Below are 23,730 nucleotides of genomic sequence, written 5' to 3'. Positions count from 1 at the left end.
GACGTGAGCCCTGAATCACAAAGACTTATGCTAGAATAAATTTTGTAGCCTTTAAGAGGCCGCTGGACTCCTGTTTAAGATTGATAACAGTTCATCAATAGGTTCTGAAGTTATCGATAGGCTTGATTGTGTGATCCAGGACTTTAACATAAATGACATGTGTGTTAAATTACTCAAGGTTAAATTATGTGTTAAATTACTCAAGGTTAAATTATATGTGTTAAATTACTCAAGGTTACTAGTGGAGTAGCCCTGTTAATCAGTTAAAGCAAAGGAAAAAGGAGTCTTGGAGGACCTTAAAGGTTAACAGATTACAGCAGGGCTTTTTTTTTTTTTTCTACTCGCTAGCACCATATAACTTCCAGTTTTCCTTGTATAAATGTTTTGTTTTAAAGCTTTTCAGTGATAATACCGTGGCTTTGGGATCATTCACTCTTGCCTATTCATGTCATGCTTTGGCCATGCTGCTTGGGTAAACACCTAAAACGGAGAGCTCCTGACCCTTTTAACAAAAGAATTAACAACTGTCGTGAGCAGAGGTCATTTCGGGGGGGGGGGAGGGTAAGTTGCTTCCTCCCCGCCTCTCCCCACCCCCGCCTGCCTGGGGCCATGGAGGGCCTTGGCGGGGCTTCCTCGCACTCCCGCCGGCCCCCTGATGTCAGGGGTGTGGCATATGCTAATTTATTTATTTATTTATTTTTGGGACTTATACCCCGCCCTACCCAACAGCTCAGGGCGGCAACAAGCGGCAGACGCCGAGAATAAAATACGTTACATTAAAAGCATGATAAATAAAACTAACATTGGTGCTCTACAATACATATTAACAAAGGCTCAAGATGGACGAATCTCATTTTCAGCTGATGATATCCCAGTTCTGAGGGCCCGCCTGATGTTTCTTATCAGGGCAGCATTTCTCACCTCTCCCCCCAAGGCCAGGTAGATGGACGGTCAGCCACAGCGATGGTCTCGTGGCAGTGGCGGCGGCTCCTACTCAAAAGCCTGGCGGAAGAGCTCCGTCTTGCAGGCCCTGCGGAACTGTACAAGGTCCCGCAGGGCCCGGATCTCCACCGGGAGATGAGTTATGCTAATGAGTTATGCTAATGAGTTCCCCTAGCTCTTTTTCTACGAAATGACCCCTGGTCGTGAGAAGTGAAAACATTAATTGATTGCAGTACTACGAAGCTTGTAAAGGTTTTCTAGACTCTTGGCTTGGGTCTTGAATTGCGTCAAGAGCATGGGAATGTGGGCTAGAAAGAACTCTTCATGTCTCAGAGGCCTGTGCACCACAGTGGAATGTCCAACACTAAACCAGTGCCAGGCAGAGATGTTGTAGAAGAGGTTTCTTATGTAGAAACCCTACTGTCAAGGAACTCCCGCCCACATTTCCATACTTCAGGCCTGTGCACCACAGTGGAATGACTAACACTAGAGAGTAACTTTACTTTCTTAAGGCAAGACTTCAGGTGTTGTCTAAGAGTCAATTGGCAAGACATTTGCTAGCCTCCCCCATCCCCAATCAGAAAAGGTTATGTGCTAAAATTTCCCACCAAGTGTTGGGTTTACTTTCATGAGAAGACTCGGCATAAATCTGAAGGTACTTACCTCAAAATCCCAGAGAACAGAGAAATCCATAGCCTTTGGTTGCTCAGCCCTGGGTACTATTTTTCTAGGAATGCTTCCATATGGAGTTCCCATTAAGATCTGGTACAAAGTTAATCCAAATGTTACGATGTGCAAGGTATTGCAAATACTTTCCCATTGATCCTCTCTCTCACACACATCCTCCATCAATGACAGCATGGTCATTTTGCCTTCTTGTTAGGGTGCCTTGTTTCAATGAGATATGTGATCTGATTTCTGTGAGTAGGTTGAATCGTAATACTAAAATAGCAAGCTGCAGGTAGTGGGGTAGGTCCTACTACTTGACGGAGCAAAGTTTGAAGCTTTCCTCCAGTCTAAGGGAGTCCTCCTGCACCAGTGGAATAATCACTTGTGTTGGTGGAAAGATGGTTGGCTCCACCACAGTTGTATTGCAGTGCAATCCTGAACAGAGTTATGCCCTTCTAAGGCCAATTGCAATGGAGTTAGAAGGGTAGCCCTGCTTAAGATTGTGCTGTTGGTCCATTTAAAACAAACCAGAATAATGGAGTTAATACCTTTTTAATTTGGACCAACCAGAATAAAGAGCAAGCTTTCAAGTCCCCTGAACTTGTCATGAGACTGGATGTTCAGTGCAAAAAACAAGGTGGGGGTGGGGGAGAGAAAAAAGTATTTCAGAACTTGCCTATCGTGCCCTGAAGCATCTTTTTCTTTCTCTTTCTCCCTTTTTTTCTACTAAACATCCAGCCTCATGAAAATAAGATCAGAAGAACTCAAATTTTGCTTACTGGATTGGATCTTGTAGTCATTTCTGATGAAGGGAGTTTAGTCGGGGGAGCAGGACGTCCTGACTCCCCTCCCCAATCCAGCTACAGCCCCAAATAGTCCTTGGAAAGCTGCTCCTCAGAGACAGGAAAACTGGAAGTCAGTAGTCAGAGGGGGAAAGCAGAAAAATTGCCCCCTCTTCTGCTGGTGGAAATCTACTGCTGCTGGGTGCAACCCTGATTACTTTGTGACATTTAGTGGAACCAGCATAAATTCGAGCAATGGAGCTTGATTCCAAGTGCATAATTCTGTTCTGATTTACACACAGACAAAGGCTGAATCCACATGGCAATGATTCTCCACTGTGCAGTCACTGCTGTCACAAATGCAGAAGCATTTGCAGCTGCAACAGAGCACCCGCACCAGGGGCATTCTCTGTACTTCCTTTTGCCATCTCCTTAAACTCACCATTATCCTGTGCTGCCCAGATGGCTTTTAGCCAATTTTTAAAAATGGATAGTTTTAAACTTAATATTGATCTCTATAGCAATTACAGGGTTGTTTTTTTAAATGTCTGAGAATTGTTTCTAATTGTGCAGGGGGAGGTATGAGGGGTGTCAGCAGTAAAACAGTGTCAGCAATGCATGGGTGGGAGGTTTTAAAACGTGCACCTTAACCATCCACATAGAAACCAGCTTTGACTGGGATCTTTGAGAAGAAAGACCATCGCAAATCAGGTTTACAAAAAATTGGGGGAATGCCCAGAAAGTGGACGACTGGAGAATGTCATCATGTGGATTTGGTGAAAAATACCTCTCTGGTTTGGAAGCCAAGGCAGAGTAAAACAGCTGTGTGGGATGCCGCCTTATATATTCTTAACTGACTAGACATTTGAAATGACCGGCCCCTTGAGTGCTCCTAACAGGGCTATTTTTGGGCAGGAAGGCGCAGGAACAGAGTTGGCCATGCCCAGCAGGAACTCATTAGCATAATAGGCCACACCCAACAGCAGAAACTCATTAGGATTGGCTACATTAGGGGTGTGTGGCCTAACACGCAAAGGAGTTCCTGCTACAAAAAAGCCCTGGGTTTTGACAACAAACAAGGTAAACAGAATAAGAAGCAAAAGGTGGGTGTGGCTGGATGACCACACTTCTGGTGACATGGGGGTGTGGCCTAATGTGCTAATGAGCTGTGTTGTCAGGGGTGTGGCCTAATATGCTAGTGAGTTTCTGCTGTTGGGTGTGGCCTATTATTCTAATGAGTTCCTGCTGGGCTTTTTCTACAAAAAGAGCCTTGGCTCCTAGCATATCTTTGTATGCTAACTGCTACACTTTACATTTCGGGTTGAGGTCAGAGAAGGCTTTACAAATGTCTTAAGGCTTCATGAAGGTCTTGTCTTCTGAATCAAATTACACTCCCCCCACCCTCCTTTCCTCAAACTTCACTTGAAAACATTCACAATGCCAAAACAAAGTGTGGATGTAAAAGATGCATATGGTAAGAGCTTTACTTGGATGTATAAAGGGAACGGATAAAAATGTTTGAAGAAGAATGGGTTTTCAGCTGACATTGGGGGAAAGTTTTGATAGTCAAAGTGTGAGAAATCTAATATTCCTTCCATAAAGATGGTCACCTTGTATGAGGCATATTGTTGGCATGTTCAAATGAACAAGTTCTGTTTGAGTTAAGGAACGGTAAACGATCAAGGGAAAGTTGCAAAGACAATGGAATCCTTTGCAAGACATCAGAAGAGGAAATAGAGAATAATAATGGTGGTTTCTGTATGTTCTATTCTTTGAGAAGTCTGCATTTTGTTTCTCTCCCTTTATAGCAGGCTCTTATTTTATATTGTTGTTATAGTGAACATTATCTCGCATGTTTTGTGTCTGTAGCCTTCCCGGAGATTAATATTAGTACAAAGAGAATGCACAATAAAATCCTAATCACCCATACATTTAAGGACAATTTTTAATGCTAGCCATTATTTGTGAAGAGGAGATAGTTAAAGAGCACATTTCACACTGCAGCAATATGAATTCTACTCGTCTGGGGCAGATGGCAGAGTTCTTGTTGGTGGATTATTTCCCCCTTGAATGCAGTAAAAGGATTAGGTTTATATCTCTCTGCAGCACTCGTCCCGGTACAACAATCGGACTTGGCTCAGGGACATTTGTTCATGGCTTTGTATTTATTGTGATCTCAGAGTTTGTGAAATAACCATTCTCCTGTGTGTGCAAGGATTCAGGAGGGTGGGATCAATAGATGATAGCCACAAGAGAGCACAAGAAAATGGGGCTTTTTAAAAAGGTTGGGAGTAACTCAATAGCACTGTGCAAAGAAATGGTTTTGGTGATCCCATGGTCTGTTCTGACGAAATAATGGGCTGGATGGATCCTGCCAGCTTTTCTGCTGGCACAAGAAGGAACAGGAAGGATGATCTTGACCAATCCCCCCCCCTCACTTCCTCTCCCATCCTACATGGCTTTTTGTCCATGTGGGTTCCATGCATCCTGGCCTTCTAAGGGGTCTGGAACAGCTTTTTTTAATCCACTTGCACCAGTTGAAAAATGGTTAGGATTCAAACCATAGTATACAATGGATGAGCTGTCAGGAAGGACTCAATAATACGTTATGTACTTCTGTTATAGTGGATGCCTGGTGGGTATGTCTATTTTGGCGTATAAGATACAGACAATATATACATTGGTTTAAGGGCTGACATGTACACGCAAGTACATCATTCACTCAGCCCTTGAGAGCATGTAGATGAATCTCTATTGCATCTAGGGCAATGTATTGTGACTGGTGATGTCATGTGATATGAAAGCCCTATCTGTAATGTATGAGCTGTTTCATATGCATAGTCACTGAATGGCTGCAACACCAGCATGATCATCAGGGCTCATTTCGTAGAAAAAGAGCTAGGGGAACTCATTAGCATAACTCATTAGCATATGCCACACCTCCTGACATCACCGGGAGTGTGTCATAAGGCCACGCCCCCTGACATCACCAGAAGTGTGTCATAAGGCCACACACCCCGCCCCCAACGGTTCCGGCTGCCACCGCCGGCCTTGCAGCTCCACTGCCAAGCCCCATGAGGGGCCCGGCGGTGGACCTGCAAGGCCGGCGGGAGTGCAAGGAAGCCCCGCGAAGGTCCTCCCTGGCCCCAGGCAGGCAGGGGTGGGGAGATGCAGGGAGGAAGCAACTTACCCTCCCTCTTCTCCTGCCTCCTCCTGGCTGAATGAGGGCCGGAAGCGGGGTGGCCGGAAGCAGGGGGCGGGGCTTCGTCATGTGCCCCACCCCCCGTACCTCACCCAGGGGAACTGCGATCCCCCGCGATCCCCCCCGAAATGACCTCTGATGATCATGAGGTGTTGCATCCATTTGGGTGGCAAAGGTGAACTGGTGAACCTGCTCTTAATTATTACCATCAATGACCAGGGAATGTTTTTATTATGGCTCTGGTTATGGGTGGGATACAACAAAATTAAAAAGCGCTGTGACTATTTTACAATGCTGTTAAATACAGAATTGCCTGTTTAATGGTAGTCATTTAATGTTTGGCCTACTTAGAGCACCATAACTGTTAAGCTCAATGTGGTAGAAAGGGAAACTAACAAATCAACTTTCTGCATTCAAATATTTGCTGTCTTGTAAGAACTGCACATGTCTAGGTTTGTTTTACGGTGGGTGGTGGATCTCCAGAAGCTTTCATACAAGTTTTATTTTGAAGAGCTCAGTGGTAGAGGATGCATCAGCAATGACCCATATGGGTTATGTTAGAGCCACAATTTGCATGCAGAAGGTCCCAAGCTAAATCCTTATTAAAAGGCTGTCAGGTAAAAGGGCTGGGACTTTACTTACAACCTTGGAGAACTAGAGGGGACAGTATTAGTCCAGATGAACCTATAAACTAATTCAAGATCAAGTAGCTTTATATATTATTATGCTGATAGGCAGTAATGTCACACTAATGTGCACTTGAGTGGTTAGATAGCACACGCAAGCAGAGCGGTGTAAATTCCACAGTAGCAAACCCCCCCCATCCATACCAAGTAAAGCTGAATGTTGCCATCTGCATTAATTAAACAAGTGTCTGTACAAACGAATACTGTTGTCATAGGGATGGGAGTGGGAGCTGCAGGGCACAGAAGCCTTGCCCTTTGACCGGTAACAATATTGCAGCAGAACTCTGTAGGGCAGCAAATCACATGGAACGACTTTTCTAGAATCGGTACCATTCAGGTTGCAGATAAGGATTGCATGATTGAATGTTCCAGCAAGCCAAGCCAACTAGAAGTTGTTTGGTGGGGGAATGACAACTGAGCCTGGGAACCAGCATTCTCCCTGTCCAAGCTCTTTTGGAACATAGAATCATAGAATTGGAAGAGACCTCCAGGGTCATCTAGTCCAACCCACTGCACAATGCAGGAAATTCACAAATACCTCCCCCCTCCACATCTTCAGTGACTGCTGTTCCACACCCAGAAGATGACAAAAGACCTCCAGGATCTCCAGCCAAACTGGCCCGAATAAAAATTGCTTCTTGACCCCAGAGTGGCAATCAGCATTTTCCTGGGTGTGTAAGAAAGGGCCACAAGAACTAAGCACTGAGGCAACCCTTCCTGCCCTCCCTCTCATGACCGAAGCCCCCTGGTCATCATGAAGTTATCCCTGGGCCATCCCTTGGCTGCACCACCAGTCTCAAGGCTTGGAATAATGAAAAAGGATAGTGCACTTCCTAGGGCTGCCAAGTGGGGGCAGGGGGCGGGTAAACCCCCGCTTTGGAGGCCCGATTTCTGCCGCTGCGGAATCGGGCCACGGGGGGAACTCTGCCCCCCGAAGCGCAGCGTGGCTGCGTCACCAGAGGTGACGCAACCACGTCGCTCACGTTGGGGGCGTGGCCCTGATCATCGGAGGGAAAACTCTATGGTTTTCCCTCCGACGATTGTGGCCATGCCCTCAACGTGAGCGACATAGCGTGTCACTTCCTGTGACGTGCTGGCGGCGCGCGCACGCGCATCGCCGCAGAGCTCCCGGAGCCCGGTGAGGTTCCCCCGCCGCCAAGGTAAGTAGACTTGGCAACCCTAGCACTTCCACCCCAGCCACCCTAAGATTATTCATTGTTATGGAAGGGCCATGCTCTGACTTCAATCCTCGTGGCTGAAGAGCAGCACTGAGATTTTCTACACTTCGTATGTGGAGAAAACACCTGTTACAGAGAAAAGGCTGTAGGTTAGCCTTCTCCTTGACACACTGGTGTACTGTATGCTGCTTTATTCACATAGGTGCAGGGGTCATTTTGAGCCGGAGCACACAGGAGCGGCTCGCTAGCAGTTAGACGCACAGGTGGCGGCAAGCTCCGCCCCCAGCTCCCAGCAGGAGTGCGAAGCAGCACGTGTAGCATTCCTTGATGGCTACTGTGTGAGTGTGAAGAACTTGCTGAGAACAGAGAATGGAGGGGGTGGAAGAAACAGGTGCGCATGCCCTCCCCCAAGATTTCCCTCTAAGGTAGAAAGCAGCCGTTGCTGTGTGTGAACAGGAGACAGAATCAGGGCTAGGCGAGGAGGAGACAGAATGCGCCCCACCTCTCCTTTCCTCCCCCCCACCTGCTCCAGCCCTGGCTCAGCTGCTGGTCGCTCCCCCCGCATCGGCCAAGCCTAGCAAGTCTGGCTCATGCCTCACCTGCCAAGCAACTGCGGCCCGCCTGGCCTAGCCAGAGGTTACGAGCACCGCACAGGGCGGGCTCCCATTGGCTGTTGGTGGTGAGGCCCTGGGGAGCATGAGGGCCATGTTCCATCTGGGTGGGAGGGGCAGCAGCACATGCTCTCTGTCTCGCCGAGCCCCGCTGGCAACTGCAGGAGCTACAGCTGAGGGAGCATGTCTACAGACACAAGAACCATAACGGCCAAGTATGTGAAGATGGCCACCAAGTCCTGCCTGCAGTGCAACCAGCAGGTGAGCATTGCAGAGACGTGCAGGGTGACGGTGGGCTTGCTTGCAGCCTGTCCAGGCATTGGCTGCCGGTACGTGGCAAGCGGGTGCTGCTGCCCCATGGCCTTGTCCCTCCTCGGTGCGAAACTTGACTTGGCATCCAAGCAGTCAGGTGTGCCTTGTAGGGTCACCTGGGGTAATGGGCGAGGATGCAACAGCCCCTTGCGTGCTTCCACCTTGCACAGAGAATATTCCCCTGGATTTGGTTGGGCATCCTGTCCCAAAATTTCATGCTCTGTTATATAAGTGAAATTATTGTTTTTTTGTCCTGATGAAGAGATCTGTGTTATTTATAAGCTTATACCTGCTGAAGAGATCTGTGTTATTGATAAGCTTATATACTGTGAAACCTTAATGCAGTAGAAGCAGACGTATATTTCAAATGCACTGAAGTAACGGCAGGAAACTTATTTGTGCAGAGGAAACAGGAACGTTTTTCTTTTCTGCCCTCCCAAAGTTTGATGTTGTTTGTGGATGTGGCGTTTGATGCCACACCCTCAGACTTCTCTGCTGCAGTTGTTAATTGGAATGGTCACAAGGGTCCCTGTAATTTAGTGGGTCTAGAACGCACAATTCTTCTAAATTGGCACAGAAGCAAGTGCCCAAGGTCAGTCACTCTTGAATGTATTGATTCTAATGACTTCTGTATTTTTTGGAATGGATTTAAGATTGCTGTGTAGGGCAAGCATCTTTAACCACCAGCAATGCTGTGAGCGCCACACTGTATGTGGCAAATTACCAGGGTCTCATTACCAGTGCTGATATCTCTACTCCTACTACCTACTCAGGGTGTGTGTGGCATATGCAAATAAGTTATGCTAATGAGATCCTGCACCTCTTTTTCTACAAAATGACCCCTGCATAGGTGACATTGCATATATGATACAAAGCACATGCAACTTAATGCCCCCCCCCCCGCATTCAGATTGATAAACAGCGAGGATCATTGTTTACATACATACTTCTGGAATTATAACTAGTCCAAATATTAAGCCAAACAGGACCAGGTTTACACCGTACATCCACCGCAGAAATATGAAATAGGAAGCCACTGAAGAACCAAAGTGACCTTAAAGAGAGAAAGGGTGCCGTCAGAAAGGTGCTGAATTCAAACTTAACTTGCCAGAGTGAAGCACTACTTAACTTTCTGCTCACAGATCTAGCCCAGTTTTTTTTTATTCTGAGACATCACTTTTCATTGACCTTTCATATTTTAAAAAAACAACACAATTTGGCTGCAGCTCAGGTTTTCAGCATCCTCAGTGCCAGATTTTCAGCCTTCTCACTGCTCAAAGCATCACTGGCTTCTCTCTGCATTGACCTGTCCCTTCTCCTCAGCCCACAGACCTCACTGGCCTTCCTCTGACAGTTGCCATAGTGGTAGGGAAGGGCTTCTGAGATGGGTCTGCATATTGCACATGGGTCTCCTAGGTTCAGGTCAGTGTTACTGTCTAAGGTAGCACTAACATTGTACCACATTCTTATCCCACCTTTCTTCCAAGGTGTTCAGGATGGTGGATGGGAATCTTCCTACTTTATTCTCACAAAAATTAGGTTGAGACAGAGTGATTGGTCTAGTAGGGATTTCCCCATTTACCACACCGCCTTGGCTGTCCAGGCACTGTATAGCTACCTTAGTGTAATTTCTCGAGGAAACTAGAGCAGAATGCCCACGCCAGACACCATAACTGTATCTGCCACCTCACTAGCCTTATGGTAAAGCTGTTGGTGGCTTCCCTAGAGGTTTTGCATTTCAGCTCTCTTAACTTGCTCTCTAAAGGACCACAAGTGCTGTGGCAGGCCTTCTTAAACTTTGGTTTCAGCTGTTTTGGGTGCTTTCATGGGGAACAGAAAGCAGGGGTTCAAAGGGATTTGGAGTCCCTTTAAACCCCTGCTTTCTTCTCCATCCACAGACTACCACGAACTCCTTTAAATGTTCATGGAAGTTCATGAGGGTAGATCTGCCACAAACTTCTCTCCATGAACAGGGCAAGATTTGTAATGAATTTTGCTTTGAGGTTCGGTTCATGCCCATCCCTAGATGGGAGATGAGTCTTTGTGTGCAGAGTATTCTTGTCTACATCCCACGCAATCAGCCTTCAGATTCGGTCAAGTGATGGCAAAATTCACCATACCATGGAATAATAAATTGTTGTTGTTGTTATTTGTCCGAATACGCCCCAGGGTCCAGGAGACCCAGGTTTGAATCCTTGTTCTGCCATGGAAGCTCACTGGGTGATGATGGGCAGTCACACACTCTCAGCCTAACCTACCTTGCAGAGTAGATCTCAGACCTGCAGCCAGGATTTTTGTTTATTTGGGGGGCCTTTAAAAAAGTTGGGGGGCACTGAAATAAAAATAAAATTTAAAAAACTCATGTAGGCTGCATGGCCCCTGCCCCAGCTGGTCTTCCCGTGTGGTGGCTGGAGGGAAGGGCCGAGGCCTGGCCTCTACCCCATGGCACTGCCAGGGAGCCAGGGAGCCCGAGGGCTGGCTGGGCTGCCCATGCTGCAGGATCCACTGCTGCTTCAGCTGGGTGGGATCCAGAAGGTGGTGGCTTGGCTGCCCTGAAGGAAAGGCTCTTTGCCCTTCGGCCGGCCAGCCTTGGCTGGGGGAGAGGTGAGGCATGCATGCATCTGTCTCGCTTGCATGCATTTTCCATTCTGCCAAGCCCCCCGACTCCCTATCCACTCCAGGTCCCCCGACTCACTGGAGCTGGTGACAGCACAGGGCTCCTGAGTGGAAGACAGCGGCAAGACTCTCCTTCCCAGGGGAGAAGCCAGCAAGCGGTTCCCTTCATGGGGGGGGGGGGGGGGCAAAATCCTTTGTAGGGGGGAGTCTCGGAGCGGCTGACAATCTTCTTTCCCTTCCCCTCTCCACACCCCACGTGTGCGAAGGTGAGGTGCTGGGCGGGTGGACACTGCCTGCCTGCAGCAGCATCGAGGGACTTTTGGGAGGCACGTGCTGCCCTCCTTCTATGGTTCCTTGAGGCTGGAGACAAGGATGGCTCCTTGCTTGATCTCTTGGGTGCCTTCTTTGTCCTGCTCTTGCCCATCCCCACCTGGGGAGAGAGAGGGGCCCCAGCCAGAGGAGCGTCCATCGACTGGCCAGCCCCCAGGAAAGGGTGCAGGGCTGCCGAGAGGGCGGGAGCCCACCCTCCTAGTGCTAGAGAAGTCCCAGCCAAAACCCAGAGCAGAGCCCAGAAAAGGCAGGCTGGCGGGTGGCCGAGTCCCATCTCTCTGTCCATCTGGGGAGAGGAGAGCTGACAGAGAGCGAGTGAGGAGCTGCCCTCATCCCCGGCCACAAGAAGCCATGGAAGAAGGGTGGTGAGCGCCTCCAGAAAGTCCTTCAATGCTGCTGCAGGCAGTGTCAGCCCACCCAGTGCCTCACCTCCACGCACGTGGGGCGTGGAGGGGGGAAAGGAAAGAGCATGCCCCTGCAAAGGATATTGCTCTTCCCCCCGAAGGGAACCGTTCACTGGCTTCTCCCCTAGGAAGGAGAGTCTTGCCTCTGTCTTCCACTCGGGAGCCCTGAGCCACCGCCAGCTCCAGTGAGTCGGGGGGCCTGGGGTGGATAGGGAGTCGGGGGGGCCCTGGGAGGAAGTCAGGGGGCTGGGTCCTGGGAGGGCCCTCTGTAGCTACAGGCCTAGTAGTTCTTAGGATAAAGTCGCTTTAGGTCTCCACTGGGGGGAATAGTGGGCAATGGTATCTAAATAAATTAATTGGACATAGTAGCATTTCTCTTCCACACATGGGATTAAGACTGCCAAGTGAAGGTTTCTAAAAGAAGGAATAGGATGTTGCAGAGAGGCTTTCTTAGCAAGCATGGGCTGGTCTGAGAGGATCCTCATACCGTTGAATGTTTAAAATAGTTTTCATTCTTTTTAAAGATAACTTCTGTAACAGTAGTCAGAAACATTCACTTACTTTCCACCTCTTTTATCTTCATCTCCCAAGGTATGCACTGTGTCTTAAAATTTTCAAAATCTCTCTTAAATTTGACCCATTTCTGAAAAGAAAAACAGGGGCAGGTAATTTCCCCCCCTCTTAAGATGGCTGGAGGCCAAGGCTTCCGGAGCCTTTAAAATGATTCACTAGCGGCCTGAAACCTGAAGATGAGCCTGAACCCAAAGGATTGAATTTCAGTTGAAACGGTGACATTCTGAGCACTTGAGTTATGAGAGAAAGAACATTGGGGCTTCCCCTGGATTCTTCTCTGTAACAGTGATATCAGAAAGAAAAAGAGGCAAGTGAGGAGAGACTGAAGTCTTATAAAGGAACCTTGCTCAGGGCTGCAAACCCTAACTGCTGAAGAATAAGGGTCTTCCTCCCCACCCCCAGTTATCTGAATGCTGGCACGATATCTATGCTTTATGTATGATTCCTTTTTCAAGTGTCTATCCCACCTACTGAGCTTTATAGCTCTCTAGGCACTTCACAGTTTAGATACGTCTGACAAAGCTGAACTTTTGAAGCCCAGGAGCTGGCCCTTCTAAGGTTGCCTTGCTCAAGTTTGGGACTCGTCTTCAAACGTTGCAAGCCTTTGTGAATATTGCCTCCACCCGAAATAGAAGATATGTAGCACATTTTGAATACTTGAAATATTTCATACAGATTATTTCAGCAGGCCAGCAATAAGGCCAGACTGGATGAGAAGTAGGCTTGCCAGCCTCCAGGTGGGGCCTGGAGATCTCCCGCTTTTACAACTGATCTCCAGCTGACAGAGATCAGCTCCCCTGGAGAAAATGGCTGCGCTGAAGGGGGGACTCTATGGCACTGTACCCTGCTGAGGCCCCTCCCCTCCACAAACCCCACCCTCTCCTGGGTCCACCCCCACAGTCTCCAGGTATTTTCCAACCCAGACCTGGCAACCCTAATGAGATGCTGGAGATCTGTGGTCAGGTCTCTTGACTTGAAGCACTACACAAACAGAATCCTTGAGAGTGGGAGTAGGAGTGCAGAGGTATTTGGTCCCACAAGGAAAGCACACGTTTTCTCTCTGGTAGCAAATAGTGGCTTGTAAAGGGCCAATCAGGAAAAGGCTTCCATCCTGTTCTATATCCTCCTACGACTGCTATACAGCAAAGCTCAAAAGACATGGGAGATCTGATCACAGATCTTGAATGTCTCTTTTGGTTGGGCCTTTAACAGTGGAGATGGGAGCCGTGCAGGGCTTTTTTTTGTAGAAAAAGCCCAGCAGGAACTCATTAGCATAATAGGCCACACCCAATAGCAGAAACTCATTAGCATATTGGGCCACACCCCTGACAGCACCGCTCATTAGCATATTAGGCTGCACCCCCACGTTACCAGAAGTGTGGTCATCCAGCCACACCCACCTTTTGCTTCTTATTCTGTTTACCTTGTTTGTTGTCAAAACCCAGAGCTTTTTTTGTAGCAGGAACTCCTTTGCATGTTAGGCCACACACCCCTAATGTAGCCAATCCTAATGAGTTTCTGCTGTTGGGTGTGGCCTATTATGCTAATGAGTTCCTCCTGGGCGTGGCCAACTCAGGAGCCAGCCGGAACTCCGTTCCTGTGCGTTCCTGCCCCAAAATAGCCTTGGCCAGATGTGGCTGAACTTGGGAAAGTGCTGACAGCCTGTGAGTTCCTGGCTCAGGTGGGATCTTCCCATCTGAGACTCTGAGCAGCTACATTCCATATATTCTCAGTAGAGGGAACAGAACAGAGCTGAACTTTTCAGACTCTTCAGTTTTGCTTAGGAAGCAATTCTAAAGGACTCCATTTCTCCCCCACAAAGTGTCAGAATTATACATGTTACAGCAAGGATGCATGCATGATTCCTCAGGGCAGCATGGTCTTTGTGAAAATATTGCATTTCCCCAACACTGAATGGCAATTATGTATTTATGGGAAAATGCAATTCTCCCGGGGCCCCATCCCCAACTAATGCATACACACACAGCAGTGTGGAATGTGGGTGAATCAGAGTTGTTGATTAAACAAAGGCTGTGATATTACTAGGGATCGCTAATACCCCCTACCCTTGCTTCAACTGCTCTGTTGTTTTTTAAAATTAAAGACATTTCTACAGACTGAATATGTCCCTTTAAAGAAAGCAAGACCACCCCCTTCTCCTACAGCAATGCTCACCTGGTTATTTATTTGCAATTTAGAGTTTTGAAGTCTGGCACGCCCCCATTTTGCACTAGAGTGCATATGCACCCTGGGTTTGTTTGATTTTTAAACTACATTTTGATCTTTTCAACTACATTTTCAAAGCATACAGAAAACTAGAATATCTGATGGAGCAATATGTCTAGGTACTGATATGGGCCTAGCCTGACCTCATCAGATCTTGGAAGCCAAGCAGGGTCAGCCCTGGTTAGTATTTGAATGGGAGACCACCAGTCAAGTCCAGGGTTGCTACGCAGAGGCAGGCAATGGCAAAACCACCTCTGTTCATCTCTTGCCTTGAAAACTCTATAGGGTTGCCATAAGTTGGTGGTGACTTGATGGCGCTTTCCACCAATACCATGCGGGTGAAGTTCAAAAAATATGCACCCCACCCTCGTGGCATGCAAACTTGCAAACGGAAACTCTGGAAAGTGGGCAACTGGAGAATAAAATGGGAGTTACTTCTAAGTAATCACCCATGGATCCAGCGAGGGTGCAGGGCAAAACACCTGAGTGGGTGCAGCCTACCAGTATTCATACTCCAGTGTGGCAGATTGAACTTGAACTCGGGCTGCCAACTCCAGCTAGGGAAATTGGTGAAGATTTGGGAGCAGCACCTGGGGAGGGGGTAGTCTGGGGAATGGAAAGAGCTCAGCAGGGATGTGATGTCATATAGTCCCCCCACCCAAGCTGTGATTTTATCCAGGGGGAATTGATTGCTGTAGTGTAGACATCAGTTGTAGTTCTAAGAGAACTCCAGGCTCCACCTGGAGGTTGGTAGCTCTACTAGGGTTGCCAGGTCTGGGTTGGAAAATATCTGGAGACTTTGGGGTTGGATCCAGGAGACGGTGGGGTTTGGGGAGGGGAGGGGCGTCAGCATGGTACAATGCCATAGAGTCCACCCTTCAAAGCAGCCATTTTCTCCAAGGGAGCTGATCTCTGTCAGCTGGAGATCAGTTGTAAAAGCGGGAGATCACCAGGCCCCACCTGGAGGCTGGCAACCCTAAGCTCTACACTGAACTTCAGTCTAAAAAAATTTGGTTTCCATAATACTTTTCACTTCCTGAATTGAAAAATAAACCACAGGAGCACAGACCTTCCTCCCGTTTATCAGAAACTCTTGCAGGGCTTACCTTTGCCATCATCATTTTATAGGCGTATAGTTTTCGTCCTTTCCCCTTTCCCAAGGCACCTTCAAACTTCTCTACAAAAGCTTGAGCCTCCCTAATTTAAAAATTAAAAGGTTGTTATACTTTTTTAAAAAACATCGATGTAGGAGATTTAACGTTTATGATTGTGCCGCTCAGAAATGAAATATGAACCTTGCAGTCCCAAGAGACTTCTGAGCCAACACTAACTCAATTTCATGGGTCTTCGCATCATCACAGAGTAATTTGCAGTCACTTGTTCAGTACCACATAAATAAATTCTTATCTGGGATTTCTCCTCCAAGGGCATATTTATGGAATGGCTCTGGTGATCTCCTTACCACGTCCTCCATCAGACAGAGGTCATGTTTACTCAGAAACAAGTCCAGTTTTATCTAATGGGGATCTACGTAAGGATCCTAATCTTGAAACTGTAGCGTTAGAGCAAGGGCCTCCAAGCTTTTTGGGCATCTTTGGAATTCTGACACAGGGTGGTGGGTGCAACGACAAGATGGCTGCCGTGGGAGCCAGAGCCACACACACACACGCACACAAAAGGACAATTTTAAAAAATTTGCTGGGAAACACAAGTGTGAGAGAGAACAGAACTGACAGTGTAGTGGCAGCTGCCTCCGAAACAACATTAGTTAAATCTGCACAGTCAATAAGACCTTTGATGCCCAATCAGAAGTCCCACCTAGTCCCCACTTTCTTAAAACACTTTGTGGGTGCAAGAAAAGGTGTTGGTGAATGCTCTGGCCCCCACGGACACCATTCTGGGGACCCCTGACTTAGAGGAAGGGGAACATTTTGTCATCCTCATGGATAAGCTTGGTAGCAGTACTCTAAATTAGCAACCAATATAATATGTTCCCCCCTTTAACTACTCACAAATGTTAATACTTGCAAGTATGAAGAATCTTGGGGAAGAATCCTGTTGATTACTCATGCCTACGACAAAAGGCATGAATAATCGAAGAAGAGCAGAGAGCTTACTTCAACGAGGTTGCGAAAGCCAGGCTTTTAGACTTGTCTTTAAAGCAATAAAGTAAGCCAGGCTTAATGATCAGTTGAAGAGCATTTTGCTCATTATCTTCTCTCCAGTAACCACAAATGATAACAGACCTCTGCCTTCAAAACTCTGATAGCCAAACCATGCAGCAAAATTCTACTGGTTGCTCTTCCAACACCAGGAGCCTGAAAGTCAGGCCCGTAGCTACAGTGGGGCACCTCGGGGCCCGGCCCCCCAACTTACTGCCAAGGCTCCCTGACTTACAATTTTTTATTTTATTTGTGGCGCTCCCTTGGGGTGTGTGTTGGGGGTGTCTGTGTGGGGTGCCCCCCAACTTATTTAAAAGCCCCCTGAATTAAAAAAAATCCTGGCTACAGGCCTGCTGAAAGTGGCAAAAGTTGCTACAAAAACATATTGCTTGTGAAATGGCATAACAGCCTGCAGGTTGCTAAACACACGTACAGTCTCTTCCCCTCTCTCTGATGTTTCAGTTGTGGAAACTGAAACCACTGATGTACCTTACCTGAGCACTTTTAATTTCTTTGCCATCCTCCAGGGTTTGTTCCTCATGATAGATATCAGTTTCTTCTTTTCCTCTACCTGTTCCTTTAGCTTGGACCGTTCTTCCTCATTCAGAGACTCATCATCTGAGGAGTTGGATGCAGAAGAGGAACTACTGAGAACAAAAACATAAAATGCACAATAGGGAACATAACTGTCTGAGGGAGTGCTTGTATGATAAGTCATAACAGGAGCTTGAACATCTTTCACATATCTCAGCTGGATTCATGTATACAACTGTTGCATGCAGAGGCTTGAATTTCTTGCTTTCCATTGCTAAAACAGCTTTTTGAGTATTTACAAATATAACACAAAAAATTGTTCTGCATTTGATAGCAGATGGAGGTGCTTGGCTGAACACAGATCAATAGGTAACACGTAAATTATTAAGTAGCTATCAGGCATCCTGTGGCCATGTGAATTGGTTTCAAACAAGATTTCTGCAATATGGTACACACTTGGGGGAGGGCAGCTGCCCTTTGTCAAGTTTTTCCACTAACATTTGTTTGTAATATTTAGGAAGGGATGCAGAAAATTGATAGGTTCACCAGTTTTATTTGAACTTTGGATGATTCCTGGGGATTCTTTCTATAGATGGCAAGCTGAACCATGGCCACCAAAAGAAAAAAATGAATTTCAATTTTCACATCTGTAGTCTGTGGTTTTGGCTTTAAGAGTAGCCCCTTTTTAAAACCTTGCAGCTCTGCTGGCCATCCAGTCCCTTTTTATGTTGATTATACAGAATGGTCCACTGATGTTTCCCAATGGCTAATTGCTAGGAAATAATCCCTGTATTATTGAGATGAGGTTTACTGATAAACAAACCACAGGCAAGTCAGAGGGGTGTCCGGAGTAGAGTTTCCGGTCAATGGCGTGGTGAGGGGCGGTTTTCGGCTCACACTGAGCCGCCCGATTAATTTCCACTCCTTTTGGAGTCTCCCACTTGGCGGGAGAGCTCCGCCAGATCTCCTGGGGAGAGGTCTGGAGCAGGGGGCTCTGTTTTGGCCCCTCCCGCAGCTGGCAAATGTGGGGAAGTGTCCATTATTTGCCTAGAAGCAGGAGCGGTCTATGGGAGGAGCATGGTCGCCATGTTCTATGAAGCCGCTGCCACCCATTTTAACTGTATTTGGATTGAATTTCCTAAGCGGTAATGCAGAAGATGCTCAAGAAGAGAAATTGTGAGTACAACTACTTCTAATTTTGAAATAGGGAAGATTGGTGCAGATATTTCCTCCTCCATGCGAGGATGTGGTGGGAACATCAGCGGCGGCGGCGGCAGTAGCAGTGGAACAACGGTGCGGTGTGGCGATCCCTGGTGGCCAGAAAAGCAACAGCATCTGGCAAGACCCGATGACAGTGGAGGCAGAAGTAGAGTCGCGGAGGAGCGCGGTGACGTAGAGGTGCAGGCGCGGCGGAGCCGGATATGGACATAGCCGAGCCGGGACTGATACGGGCCGCACGCCAGGAGACCGCTGAGCTAAGAAGACCTGCCCTGGACACCAAGAATGGATGCTGACCCCAATGGACCACCTGGAGGGAGGAGCCTGAGCCACAGAATAGCTAACCTGCCACCTGGGTGCCGGTAGGCAGCCCCACCCCCTGTACTATGTGGCCTTAGGTAAGGGAATTAAATTGCACTTGCAACCTGCCTGTAAACCGCTCTGAGACCTTTGGGTCAGAGCGGTATATAAACCGAATGTAATAAATAAATAAATAAAATATCAGCCTGAAAAGGAGAGGTTTAGCGGCCAGAAGAGGATTGGAAGTGGCTTAAATGTTTTCCTCCTGGAGTGCCGGCAATCATGGAGAACTTTTTTCCCTTTTGCTCTCTTTCTCCCTTGGCAAGGATTTATTAGGCGAAATGGACAGGAAAAATATTAACTATTTCGAATAAGTATAAGGGCTTGTGTGAATTAAATTGAACTGCGTATTTAAAATGGCTTTGATAAGACAAGAGGGGGAGGAAATGGCTGAGAACACGCTTGTGGGAGACTTGTCTGTGGAACAGTTCCTGAAGATTTTAAGGGAACAGATACAAAAGGGTATTGAAAAAGCCTCTGTGGACTTCATAGAAACAACGCATAACCCACAATTAGAAATAAAGAAAAAGAACCAAATAGAAGAATGTACTGAGTCCCAACCTATGCCCATTAAAGACAAAATTTGTGTAAATTTAACAGAAATGACATGTAGGTTACAACTTCAACACAAGGAAGAGGGGAACGCAGGACAGTTCACTCAAAAGGATGTAGAGACTACAGGATGCTCCCCAGCGAAAGAATGACAAGTAGGGATCCCAAGTCCCCCCAAGGGGTGGGAAAACCCCCGCCCCAGAGGCCCGTTCCCCAGCGCCGCCGGATTGGGCCCCGGGGGGAACTCCACCCCGACATGCGCGTCACCCGGAAGTGATGCGACTATGCTGGGCACACTGGGGGCGGGGCCACGGTGATCCAAGGGAAAACTCTATGGTTTTCCCTTGTATGGCCGTGCCCCCGCCCCCAGCGTGCCTGGCGTCCTCCCGTCACTTCCAGGTGATGTGCGTGCGGTGCGTGCGCGCACCAGACGCCGGCCGGGAGCCTCCCGCTCCCGGCGAAGATCAACTTGGCAACCCTAATTACAAGTTACAGCAACTAAAGTAAAAGGGAAAAAATTAACAAAGCCCTTCTACTTAAAAACTGAGACACTAAACAAAAATGTATAAAGACTTTTCTTTACAGGTCAAATAATCAGGAAAAAAGAGGAAAAAACGTCATGGAAGGAAATTAAAGATGAACAGTAGAAGTTTGGAGATGAGGTTTACTGTCACTTTGGAATGGCTTCAAGGCTTCAGGAGCGGAAAGATTAAATCAGTTTTAGAGACATTTGGGTTGAAGGAGGGCACCGTGCCTTCAGCTTCAAATGTCCTCTCCGTTGACATAATTGGTTGCAATTTTATCTGACTCCAGAGCATTTATGAAAAAATCCTCTGGTATGGCTCCCAGTATAAATATTGGATGTTCCCTGAATTTTTTCTCTCCACTGGGAAAAGATTACATGTCTCCTTCTTTACCTTTGCTGCCTGATTTTATTGTTGTTTATACTGTATTGGTTTTATTGTAGTGTAATTATTTATTGGTTTAAAATGTGTTACTTGTGATCCGCTGCAAGTGGTCTTGGTAAAACATAGATATGGGGTGTTTTTTGGCAGCTTCCTGTGCACATGAGGCGTTGTCGTCTTATCTTACAGTTGCTACCCCTAGGTCTATGTGTGTGCAGCTAAGTGAGGTGGTAGAGTGCCGAGGTGGTAGAATGGGCTACGCCACTTCTGAGCAGAGGGGGCATTTTCAAAGAACTCCTTACACTAATACTTGTGAAAAGCTAGTATAACGTGTGTGTCTTTCACCTTGTAAAAATTAAATTCTTTATTTAACATCATTTTTATAACATATTAACATTCAGAATACTGAATGAGAGCTTCTCAAGAGTAACAATTAGTTGTACGTTCAAAGCAAGCCATTACATTCAAGTATCGTTAACTTAACACCACCGGTCTATTCTAATAATTAGTTTAAGAGTAACAGATCACGATAATACACGTTCTTTGGTACTACCTTCCCCCTAGCCAAGTATTCTACTACTGGGAACCAGATAACCTGAAATGTTTTTTGGTAACTTTCCAAGTTGGCCATTAAGGATTGACTTGTAATTTTACCATAAATAAAATGCTCCCATAGTTTATTTTGCCACAAATATAGAGAGGGTCCGGTTTTATCTCTCCATTTTATCACAATCGATAAGGAAATTAACCTTATTTTGCCTTTGTTTTACATAGGGCCCAACCAGATACATAGTGGGACTGTGCAATCTTTTATTTCTAGGAGAGAGATAAAAAGTGGTCACCCCCACCTGCACTCTGAAGTGCTGTAGCCCATCTTACCACCTCAGGCAACCTGCTTCTGGAGACCAGGCAATAATTTTCTAATGTGCTTTTGAGAAGGTGAATGTTAGCCTCAGTGTTCTTTCAGAAACCTTCATACAGTCAGCAAGCATGCCTATTGCACAGGCCTTGGGGGTTAAAAAAGTAGCTTCTTCTAGCATGATGTAGCTCTGCTGATTGACCATTATGTTCATCTTTAGCTGGTAATTAATTGTTTGGCAGAACATCCCTTGGCAGCACACCCTGCTCCTTAAGGGAGCAGGGGGGACACATGAATCCTCCCATAAAATGATCCTATTTCATTGCTCTGCATGTGCTTCTCTCTGGGTGAAGTGGAAATGGGACTCTGCTGCAGAATGCACTTCTCCAGTGACGGGCACATCTGCTTGCACCAGACAAACGTTTTTCAACTTCAAGGAGTCCCAAAGCGCCTAGCCACAGGAGAATGCATTCCTCAGTGGAGGTCAGAGAACAGCATGCATAGAACAAAGGTATAGGATCCAAGCCTATGTCATCAACTATGCAACAGTTCTAAGCATAAGGAGACACTGTCAATTGGAAAAGTAGGAAACACTGATAAAATGTATTAAAAGGCATTAAAAGGTGAAAAAGGCAAACAGTCAATAAACAGTTTAACTAAAGAACATATATGGGAAGAATCTGAATAGCTTAATCATAAGCAAGACCTTAAAGAAGAGGTGGACTGACCATTCTGGCCACCAGAACTTCTCACGGTGGGGTGATGACCACGGTGGGGTGATGACCTTCTCCCACCTGGGCCAAGCAAGCCCAGTGGCAGAAGGGAGGCATGCATGCAGCCCACCTGAGCCTCACACAGTGTGGGAGAGGTTGCATGCAGCCTGCCCAAGCCTTGCACAGTGATGCGGAGGCTGCATGCCACCCTTCGGCCACTGACCCAGCCCAGTCCAAGGGAGGGGGAAGGCCTGCATGGAACCCTCTAGAGCCTTGCACAGTGTCTGGAAGGCCATGGCAGCCTGCCCAAGCCTTGTGTAACCCACTGGGGATGCAGCCTGCCTCCCCTCCTTCCTCAGGTGGGTAGGCCTGAAGTAGGGTTGCTAACTCTAGGTTGCGAAACTGCTGGGGATTTTGGGGGTGGAGCCTGGGGTTGTAGGGTTGCCTAGGGTTGCCGAGTGTATCTTTGCCGGGAGCAGGGGGCTCCTGGCCGGCGTCTTGTGCGCGCGTGTTGCACGCACATCACCCAGAAGTGACGGGAGGACGCCAGGCACGCTGGGGGGCGGGGCCACGGCCATACAAGGGAAAACCATAGAGTTTTCCCTTGTATGGTCGTGGCCCCGCCCCAAGCGTGCCCGGCTTGCCCGCGTCACTTTCGGGTGACGCGCACATTGGGGTGGAGTTCCCCCCGGGGCCCGATCCGGTGGCACTGGGGAACGGGCCTCTGGGGCGGGGTTTTCCCCGCCCCCCAGGGGGACTTGGGATCCCTAGGGTTGCCAGATCCCTCCTGGCAACTGGCAGGGGGTGGGAGGGGACTTACCAGGATTGGGTGGAAGACCTAGGCTACGTAACTGGCAATGTGGCGACATCACAGGAAGGGATGCCATCACATAGCACCATTGTGGTGACACTCTGGTATTTGGGCAAAAACTCTATGATAAAAATAGCTTTTACCATAGAGTTTTAGACTAAATACCAGAGTGTCACCACACCATTACCAATATGATGACATCACTTCCACTGCACTCTGGAAGTGTCGTGGCCACGTCACCTACAGTTGCCAGCCTCCTCCCCCTGTGGGAGTGGGGAAACCCCTACTTTTGCAGGCTCTTGCCAGCTGCTGGCCAGCTGGCCAGTGGGGGAAAATCCTGCCCCCAACTGACCTTTTTGGGCCTTCTTCCAGTTTCAGGCTTACTTCCAGTTGGGAATGATGCTCTGGTTTTTGAACAAAACTCTATGGTTTGAAGCTAAATTTACCATAGAGTTTTGCCCAAAAAACAGAGCGTCACCCCCAACTGGAAGTAGGCCTAAAATTGGAAGTAGGCCCGAAATTGCCCAGCATCACTTCCAGTCAGGAGACCCCCACTGGCCAGGTACGTTGACCTGGCAACCCTAATGTCACTGGTGACATATCCTGGGCCACCCTCCTGCTCTTGGTAAGTCCCCCCACTGGCCAGCTGATCAGGGTTGGAGCCCGGTAGTGGGGGGAGCCCCTGCCTCCAGCAGGAGGCTGGCAACCTTATGGGGACAACAGGGTTTGGGGAGGGGAGGGATCTCAGTGGGGTATCATGCCTTAGAGTCCACTTCCCAAAGCAGCCATTTTCTTCAGGGGAACTGATCTCTGTGGCCTGGAGATCAGTTGTAATACTGGGATATCTCCAGTCCCCTCCTGGAGGCTGGCAGCCCTAGCCTGAGGTGGCCCTGGGGTGTGTGGCAGACACGCAGCCTCTCCCTCCTCCCTGTGTGGGCAGGCCAGGGGTAGGAACCCCTTTCCAGGGCTGTTTTCCCCTCCTAGCCTGTCCCTTCCTCACAGACCTGAAAATTCAGTGTTGTACATACCTGTTTTAGTTCAATTTACTTTGTGTATTGGTGTAACTGTGCTGCGTGTTTTCATGC

General features: G+C 47.7%; 1 protein-coding gene across 1 annotated transcript in view; it reads right to left on the bottom strand.

The window, feature by feature from the left end:
- Positions 1-23,730, bottom strand: part of TMC2 (transmembrane channel like 2) — a 71,529-nt gene that overhangs the window by 43,956 nt on the left and 3,843 nt on the right. The window contains exons 4-8 of the mRNA XM_015424339.1: positions 17,188-17,340; positions 15,638-15,728; positions 12,294-12,375; positions 9,330-9,436; positions 1,606-1,704 (exon numbers count right to left, since the gene is read on the bottom strand). Of these exons, the coding sequence (XP_015279825.1) occupies positions 1,606-1,704; positions 9,330-9,436; positions 12,294-12,375; positions 15,638-15,728; positions 17,188-17,340 (532 nt within the window). The remainder of the gene's footprint in view (positions 1-1,605; positions 1,705-9,329; positions 9,437-12,293; positions 12,376-15,637; positions 15,729-17,187; positions 17,341-23,730) is intronic.

Source organism: Gekko japonicus, unplaced genomic scaffold, assembly GCF_001447785.1.
Source record: "Gekko japonicus isolate JY-2015 unplaced genomic scaffold, Gekko_japonicus_V1.1 scaffold2553, whole genome shotgun sequence".
In the NCBI taxonomy this organism is placed as follows: Eukaryota; Metazoa; Chordata; class Lepidosauria; order Squamata; family Gekkonidae; genus Gekko; species Gekko japonicus.
Note: the sequence above shows the minus strand (reverse complement) of the source record. Positions and strands in the feature narration are given on the sequence as shown.